At 43.3% G+C, this 8,630-nt stretch overlaps 1 protein-coding gene across 5 annotated transcripts; it reads left to right on the top strand.

Moving 5' to 3' along the window:
- The first annotated feature begins 268 nt into the window (after positions 1 to 268).
- Positions 269 to 7,277, top strand: LOC115678674 (calmodulin binding protein PICBP). 5 transcript variants are annotated; one of them, XM_030602080.2, is made up of 4 exons: positions 269 to 473; positions 594 to 1,111; positions 1,253 to 6,775; positions 6,935 to 7,277. In XM_030602080.2, the coding sequence occupies exons 2-3, from the start codon at positions 914 to 916 to the stop codon at positions 6,707 to 6,709; spliced, it is 5,655 nt and encodes a 1,884-aa protein (XP_030457940.2). In that variant the 5' UTR covers positions 269 to 473; positions 594 to 913; the 3' UTR covers positions 6,710 to 6,775; positions 6,935 to 7,277. The 5 variants fall into 5 exon arrangements, with proteins under 5 accessions (XP_030457940.2, XP_030457942.2, XP_056171184.1 ...); XM_030602082.2 differs by lacking the exon at positions 269 to 473 and having other exon boundaries at positions 576 to 1,111; positions 1,253 to 5,375; positions 5,490 to 6,775; XM_056315209.1 differs by lacking the exon at positions 269 to 473 and having other exon boundaries at positions 577 to 1,111; positions 1,253 to 3,941; positions 4,122 to 6,775.
- Positions 7,278 to 8,630: the final 1,353 nt, after the last annotated feature.

Genomic DNA, 8,630 nt, shown 5'->3' with positions numbered 1-8,630 from the left:
TTCTTCACGGGGTTCTTCTACATCCGACCTCGGAGCTGACGGTATCATATGAGATTCAAGTACACCGAACATCATAGATCAAAAGTAAACTCCATTAAATATGAATTTGGGTCTGTCTGAAGTTGACATCTGAACTTGATGTGGGTTGTTGTAGGCTGCACAAGTACTGGCCTATGCATCTCTATCTGGGATTTTCTTTAGCCCAAATGAGGCTACGAATTGGGAAGGTATCTCCCTCGTTCATGTTCATGGGACCACCTGCATTTAAACTTTTTCACTTTTTATCATAGAAAAATTGTATAGAAAATAGCCATGTTCAGCATAAACTAACCTTCTTCTGCACAGTGACTCCAACCTGATATGCTATTGGTGACATGACGCGGGTTAACGAGAAGAGGCAGTGATAATCGCCCCCCACCCGACAGCAACAGGAGCCCAGAAGCTTTTTCCCGTCTGAAGAATCCAAAATACAGGTCAGTTGAGCAAGGAAGGCCGAGTCAAAGAGCCCTTTTTTTTGTACAAAGTCAGAGGAATCTATTGAACTTTCCCCATCTCTGATCTCTCCAACCCGTATTCCACTGTGGTTTGCGCAGTAATGTCACAGGAAAAATCGATGTCAAGCTCGCGAGCAAAGACCAACCACTACAGCCAACAGCCTACTTTGTAATCCCTGTTCCTCTCATTTACCAAGAAACTTTCCCAGTCAAGATTTTCTTCCTTGCCTGCAAGAAAACTCAACACTTCTTTCCTTGCCAACAAGGAAACTACACATCTTACCTCCATGGTTGAGCGATTCTGATGCAGCTTGCAGAACTGCTGCTTGAAATTTGATTTTGGGCCGTCCTGAACCAGAAAGTTGACAGCAGCGAAACCAGGGGAGGAAAAAGTAAAATAAGCGTCCAAACAGATTGAGATGGATTCGCTCTCGAGCTGGCCGAGCATGGAGTCCTCAAGAAGATCAGAAGAGTCTCAATCTGGTTACAACCCGGTACTCGACTGTTCCAGTGATGGAGCAGCCTCGGAATGGTCTACTTCCATTGAGACATCGGATGCATCGCCGGATCGCACCGAGGCAACAGCATGTTCCGATGCGAAGGCGTATGATTTGCAGGTAATTCCACCAAATCCTCTTCCTTTAGCAATAATTACCAGTACAATAACGGAGGAGGGAACAGGGATGATATCTGGGTGGTAAGATGAATAGGGCAGTGACTTAATTAGCTTACGGATACGTATTGCCTTCTATGAACAGAAACCGGCGAGGACATTAACTAGGAGATCTAGTTTAAGGTTGGCTAAGGGATTGACAAGAATGTCCAGTTCAATCAGAAGGTCTTCTTCGAAGAAGATCTCTGGAGTAGCGGATCTTCAGAGGAAGAAATTGAAGAAGTTGCGGTCCATCAGGCTTGCGGGGTTTCAGACCGCAAGGCCATCCAGAAGAAACCCAAGTTTGGTATATGACCAACCTTTGAGTTCCTCGAGTGACATGGATGCATTGCCAAGTTATTTGAAGTCAACGAGATGTTCTGATGTGAAGAAGGTGAATTCTCAAGCAAGTCCTCTTGATTCTGAGCTTTCTGTCTCCAGCAATGATCAGAGTGGAAAATTCTTGAATAGTGTTAAGCCAAAGCAGAGTCCTTCCGGTAATAAATCTGTTAAACGCTTTACAAGAACTCCAACCCTCAGACCTGTGGGGATTTTGACTAAAATGGCCAGTTTGAAACCAAAGAGGCCTTCTGTATGGAAACGGCAGCAAATTTCTCAGTCCTCGGACTTGAGCATTCTTAGACCTACCTGTTCTTCGGCTATCAGGGGGAAAAAGATTCCTGACCAGCCGGAGATTCCGCAAGAGGGTCATTTGTCTGAAAGGAATTTGGCAAAGAAATTTTGTCCGTATAGCTACTGTTCTCTTCACGGTCATCATCGGCATGGAGAAGCTCCTACATTGAAGCATTTGAAATCGGCAAGAAAGCGTGTGAATGCACAGCGAAGCAAGAAACTGGCAGGGCAGCCCCCTCGAAGAGTAAACAACACAGGCAACTCAGTAAAGGGAAATGAGTCGAGCAAAATAGTCTACCAGGGACAGCAAGCCATTGAAGAAAAAGGGAATGTCACTCCTACTGTTCAGAAACTCAAAAGGGAAGTTCCTGTAGAAATCTACACTGGACCAAAAGCAGATCCAAATGGAGTTGTAGCTCAAGATGGAGGCGAAGTTAACTCTGATTCTCTGGGTCTAGTTGATGTAGAGTCTGTCGAAATTATGAGCCCTCATGAAAGTTCTGGAGAAAGTATACAGCAAGCATGTCTTTACAGTGAGGAACAGCACGTGCTGGTGCCTCCTCTGGCCCTCAACGATGAGACACATATGGAGCTTCGTCGAAGTGGAAGTGAACTCGAATTGTGTATTGCTGACTCTAATAATACACAAAAGAATAAAGAGGAAATTTCGTCGGTTAGTTGCGATACTGGAGGAGGGAATGTTGCTCTTGATGAAGATCAAGCTGCATCCCCAGTGGTCTGCCAACTGAAACCTGAAGATGGTGGTGGTTTTTCCCATGACCTGTCCTCCAAGTCAACTGATATCACAGAAACCTGTCATTCAGAAGACCCACAGGATATCAACATTGTCAGAGAAGTTTATGGAGAAGAGCCCTCATGTTTGGAGTCAGAACTTCACCTGACTGAACCAACAATAAATGGTGGAAACACCACTGTATCAGATAGCATGGCTGATGAGCTAGCATGCACATCAGATATATGTATTAGCAGTAAAGAATCTGCTAGGGCCACAAAAGATGAATTATCTTCGGTGAGTGAAGTGAAGGGAGAAAACGCAGCACCTCAGATTGGAGACTCTGAGCCGGATGATCCATTTAGGACTCCTCGGGGAACAAAGAAGTATAATGGGTTGTGGAACCTGATATATCAGCACATGGTCTCAGATATAGCTGAAAGCGGAGGGTTGCAGCCATTCAATCCAGAAAATGAGAAAGAACGTGTGAAAGAAGGCAGTACACTGCCTGGGGTGGACGGAGCCGATCACTGTCAAGAGGTTTCTGAATATGGTCAGTACATTGAGACACCAACCAATGAGGAAGATCGGCAGCCGATAGAACTGTGCCAGAGTGATGCCATCAAACTGTTACAAGAAGCAATCAACAAACTTCTTCTTTCCCAAAGCCCAGTTCAGAAGTTTGATAGCCAGTCAACTGGTAATGATACAGATATGGAGGAGCAGTGTCACTCTGATGGGAAGGATGGCAGCCGAGGTGCAATCGGGTCATTGAGAGTCTCTACTTCCCCTGAACTGCAAAATGGTGCAGCACCAGAATCAAAAGAAGAGCAGCTTGGATCCGCAAATCTCCATACCAAGAAGGAACAAACAGAAACTAAGATTTGGAACAAGCCTAACCAGCCTACACTTAAGAGATGGAGCAATGTGAAAAAGTTAATCCTTCTCAAGAGATTCATCAAGGCAATGGACAAAACTAGGAAGTTCAAGCCAAGAATGCCCAGAAGCCCGTCCTCAGACCTTTACCCAGAAGCAGAGAAGGTTAACTTGAGACGGCAATCGACAGAAGAGAGGAAGAAATCTGAGGAATGGATGCTTGATTATGCACTCCGGAAGGTCATTTCCAACCTGGATCCTGCACAGAAAAGAAAAGTCGCTCTCCTTGTTGAAGCCTTTGAAACTGTCGTCCCATCACAAGGTGCTCAATCTTCCATCAGTACAAATTCATCGTTGTCATCTCCTGTTCGTCATGCTAAAGCCATCATAAATTGCTCAGTCCTGGATGACAAACCAAAAGGCAGTGAGGATGGATACTCTTCCAGGACTTTGACTGGGAAGTCATCAAGCACTCATCCAGTTGACCAAAGCAGCGATTCCGCAACTGAAGAACTAGAGAACCCAGTGGCATTCTCTAAGGCCAAAATAACAGGTCAGGACTTTTGTACAATAGGTAGGGAATTAAGCATGGCGATCTACGAAGAAAACCCTATGAAAATTAGTTTTTCAAGTCCTGATGTGGTTATGACTAAGTCCACCATCGCGAGTGATCTATCTGATCAGTGCTTGAAGGCAGAAAACAGTGAAAATGAAATTGACATTGAATCATCAGGTGATGGAAACGTTCAGGAGGAGCGTGCAAGGAAAACTCCAAGTTCAAATCTACCACCTGAGGGTGCTGATGCTGGATCAAACAGAAAAAGCTCCGAGACCGAAGGTTTAATGGGTGAAAAAGTGACAATTTTTAATGATTCTAAAGGCGATTCACCTGAAGATAAAGAAGAATCAGAGCCAGATAATCCATCTCCTGTTGGAGGAAAGAAGTATAATGGGTTGTGGTACCTAATATATCAGCACATGGTCTCAGACATTGCCGAAAGTGGAGGATCGCAGACGTTCAATCTAGAAAATGAGAAAGAACATGTGAAAGATGGCAGTACACTGCCTGGCGTGGATGAAGCGGACCATCGTCAAGAGGTTTCTGAAGGGTGTCAGGGCATTGAGGCAGCAACCGATGATGCAGATCGACAGCAGATGGAACTGTGCCAGAGCGATGCCATCAAACTGTTACAAGAAGCAGTTAACAAAATTCTTCTTTCCCAAAGTCCAGATCAGAAGTTTGATAGCCAGTCAACAGCTAATGACACAAAATTGGAGGAGCGGTGTCACTCCGATGAGAAGGATGGAAGCAGTGGTGAAACCAAATCACCAGGCATCTCTACTTCCCTTGAACTTCAGAATGGTGCAGTATCAGATTCGAAAGAAGAGCAGGTCAGAACTGAAAATCTGCATACCATGAAGGAACAAACAAAAACTAAGATTTGGCACAAGCCTAACCAGCCAACACTTAATAGATGGAGCAGCGTGAAAAAGTTCATCCTTCTCAAGAAATTTGTCAAGGCATTGGAGAAAACTAGGAACTTCAAGCCAAGGATGCCAAGAAGCCCGCCCTTAGAACTTTACACAGAATCAGAGAAGGTTAGCTTGAGACAGCAATCTATAGAAGAGCGGAAGAAATCCGAGGAATGGATGCTTGATCATGCACTCCGAAGGGTCATTTCCAACCTGGATCCTGCACAGAAAAGAAAAGTAGCTCTCCTTGTAGAAGCCTTTGAAACTGTCGTCCCAACACAAGGAGGTGAATCTCTCGCAAGTCCCAATATATCATTTTCATATCCTGTTCACCATGCTAAAGTCAACAGGAATTGTTCAGTCCAGGATGACAAACCAATAGCCATTGAGGATGGACACTCTGCTAAGACTTTGACCGGGAAGCCATCAAGGACTTTTCCAATTGCCCAAAGCAGCAATTCTTCAACTAAAGAACAACAGAAGCCAGTGGCATTCTCTGAGGCCAAAGGAACAGGTCAGGACTTTTGTACAATCAGTAGAGAATTAAGCAGGGAGGTCTACGATGAAAACCTTATGAAAATTAGTTTCTCAGGTCCTAACAAGGTTTTGAGCAAGTCTGTCATCACAGGTGACATTTCTGATCAGTACTTTAAGGCAGAAAACAGTGAAAATGTACAGGAGCGCACAAGGAAAACTCCAAATTTAAATTCAACACCTGAGGGTGCTGATGCTGGATCAAACAGCCAAAGCTCCGAGACCAAAGGTTCTTTGGGCGAGGCAGTGACAGTATTCAATAATTCTGAAGGTGACTCACCAGAAGATGACAACGCAGAGTCAACACATCTCAAAGGTTCGTCCCCTTTAGCATCTGTTGATGACACATCGAAGGAGCCCATGACAACTAGTCAAGAAGGTGAACATGGAGTAAGTTCCAAAGATGAGCTCCTGTCTGATTCATCTTCACTTGACGAGTCCATGCCTATCCGTGTCACTAATGCAGAACAGGAAGTACAGTTGGAGAATAAGAAGTATTCAAGTCTCTGGTACTTGATACACAAGCACATGGTATCAGGTCTTCATACAGAAGATGGAAGCAGGTCACCTCTTGATGGAACCAGCAAGGATGACGAAGAAGAGGAGAACAAATTGGACAGAAGGTACGATTCTTGTCAACATTCACCAGAAGCAAAAGATCAGCAAACATCTCTAGGTCAGAGGGCTGATTGTGAAAAGATGGAACTCAGAAAGATTGAGGCCATTAAGCTGGTACAAGAAGCAATTGACAATATCCTTCTTCCGGAAGCAGAGGAAGGTTCATCAGATGGTCAATTTTCTAGTAAGAACATTCATTATGAGAAGACAGAATGTGCAGAGACTCTCATTTCAGCATTGAATAATTCAGCTGACGATGGAAGGGTGGAACCTGAAAGGACAGAACAACCCAGAGCTTCAGATCAAGAAACACAGCTCCAATTTATTACGGTTAGTGGTGCTTCCCAGGAAGCAGATAGAACGGAGCCCAAGGTGGCGAGCAAACGTAGCGAAGGGGCAGTGAAAAATTGGAGCAATCTGAAGAAGGTAATTCTCCTTAAGAGATTTGTCAAGGCATTAGAGAAAGTGAGGAACCTCAACCTACAGAAGCCGCAACATCTTCCCCCTCAGCCCCATGATGAACCAGAGAAAGTCAATTTGAGGCATCAGGACAAGGATGGAAGGAAAAATACTGAGGAATGGATGTTGGATTATGCCCTTCAGCAAGTTGTCTTCAAATTAACTCCAACAAGGAGAAGAAAAGTTCACTTACTAGTAGAAGCTTTCGAAACGGTTAGTCCTCCAGTTGGGAATTGATCATGCTTCTGGCACAAGGAACAGCTTGAGTCATGCAAATGCCTCTATTCCTCATTTATTATTGAGGTATGGAACGATTGATTGATTCATCTGAACCAACTACCATTTACCTCCAATTAATATTACCAATTTCTGTCCATAATTAATGGAGATGCACTTCCTACTCATTGCATTCATTTTGGTAGAACAGGTCTAACTCTTCCATTTCTAAATTTTTGCACACAGATGAATAAGAGAAGTCTCCTCCATGAAGAGAATTCATGGTCACGACTTCATAGTTCCATTGGATTCATCAAATTGGAACGTTTGGGCGATGCCAAAGAGATATGTGGTTCATTTATTGTCCTTCAATCATTGTGTCATAACATGTAAGTGGGAGCTGATTAGCTCCTTTCACCTCAGATGGAGATTTATTATACATAGATTGATAAATGTGTTCTTCTAATTAATATCATCAGGAGTGGAGTTACAAGTCAATGTACAGACGAACTTGTAGTTATTGAGATTCTTTCTCCAACTAGAGATATGATAGATTGTGATTATGAAAAGAAGTTTACATTCTCGACCATTCGTTACATACTTGTAAATGAGGTAATCTTTTCCAGAGTGCATAGATGGTATGGCTTTTTTCAGATGATTTCCTGCATAACTTTATACCTTCCCTAGCAGCATATCACTCCCTCTGGAAAATAGGTTACTTGCAGAAACGCAATTCTTCCAGTGAAGGTTGATCTTGCTGTTGTTTAATGTTTCAACATGACTCTAGAATCAGAAAGCCGGGAAAAGGAAGCCCCCACTGATACCTCATTACGGTTATCATTTTTGTTGCCGACTTTGGTTACAGGAGGACATGATATCTCAAATCTAAGGAAAAGTAATTCCAACAACTACTACACTGAAATGAACCTAGGAAACTTTCAAAAGAGCAAAAGAGTAGACAACAAACTGGCCTTGGAATGTCATCGAACACTTAGGCCGGCGTGGGCATGATGCTTCCTAAAGGTGAAACCGTGAAAGCCCATTGGAAGTCCCTTGACTTTCAACCCCAGTTCTTCCTAAATCCACCCACGGTGCTTCATGAATTGATAGTTACGTAAACACACAATCGTTCAGGGCGTAGAACATTGCCCCTGAAAGTGTTTCATGCAGCTACAATTTCTCATTTGAGCAAAAACTACCAGAACCCAAGTATAAGCTCCTGAAGGTCTCAAATCTCCCTAGCAACTGTTCTATTTCTTCTCATTCCTCATGTGAGTCCCAACCCGAGTTACCAGCAGTCAAATGAGCGTTCAAGCGCAGAGAAAACGAAAAAATTGTCACATCCTGTGATAGTTTGCAGGAAAAGGAGAGAAAAAGACGTTCATCAACAAGAACCGCTAAATACAAGTTAGGACACATGCATTTTGTATGGCCAAGCATGAAAATACATTGTTCTCACTTTTGAAAATCAATCATCCAATAATAGTCTCTTAAACTTATATTTATTTTATAAGTAGCATTGATGAAACAAATTGGCAAAATGATAAACAAATAGACTGTTTATTTGACATTAATCAAAGTAAAATTTATTGTTTTGCTTTCGTGCCAAAATTAGAAATATTAACTAAATTTTAAAAAAGTATCAAAGAATAGTATGGTAATTCACGTATCAACTAGGGGTGAGCGGTTCCTGGTCCGGTCCGGTCCAACCCAAGAACCGGGAACCGGACCGGGAGGACCGGTTCCCAGTTTCTAGGACCGGGGATCTAACCGGCCAATCTTGGGACCGTGGACCAGACCGGACCGTCAGTCCGGTCCAGTTCGATTCCAATGAGACCAATTGGTAAAGGCAAGAGGGAACCAGGAAGCATTTTTGGGACCAATATATGAAAGCATTTTTGGATTGGTCCCATTGGAACCGAATAAAAATAAACTATCAAAT

Source organism: Syzygium oleosum, unplaced genomic scaffold (genome assembly GCF_021117445.2).
Source record: "Syzygium oleosum isolate NSW1041296 unplaced genomic scaffold, Sole_v2.1 Sole_v2.10, whole genome shotgun sequence".
Classification (NCBI taxonomy): Eukaryota; Viridiplantae; Streptophyta; class Magnoliopsida; order Myrtales; family Myrtaceae; genus Syzygium; species Syzygium oleosum.
Note: the sequence above shows the minus strand (reverse complement) of the source record. Positions and strands in the feature narration are given on the sequence as shown.

Coding starts and splice junctions, on each gene's coding strand:
- LOC115678674 (XM_030602080.2), top strand. CDS start 914: ATGGATTCGCTCTCGAGCTGGCCGAGCATGGAGTCCTCAAGAAGATCA. Junction 1,112..1,252: donor CGAAGGCGTATGATTTGCAG/GTAATTCCACCA, acceptor TTCTATGAACAG/AAACCGGCGAGGACATTAAC.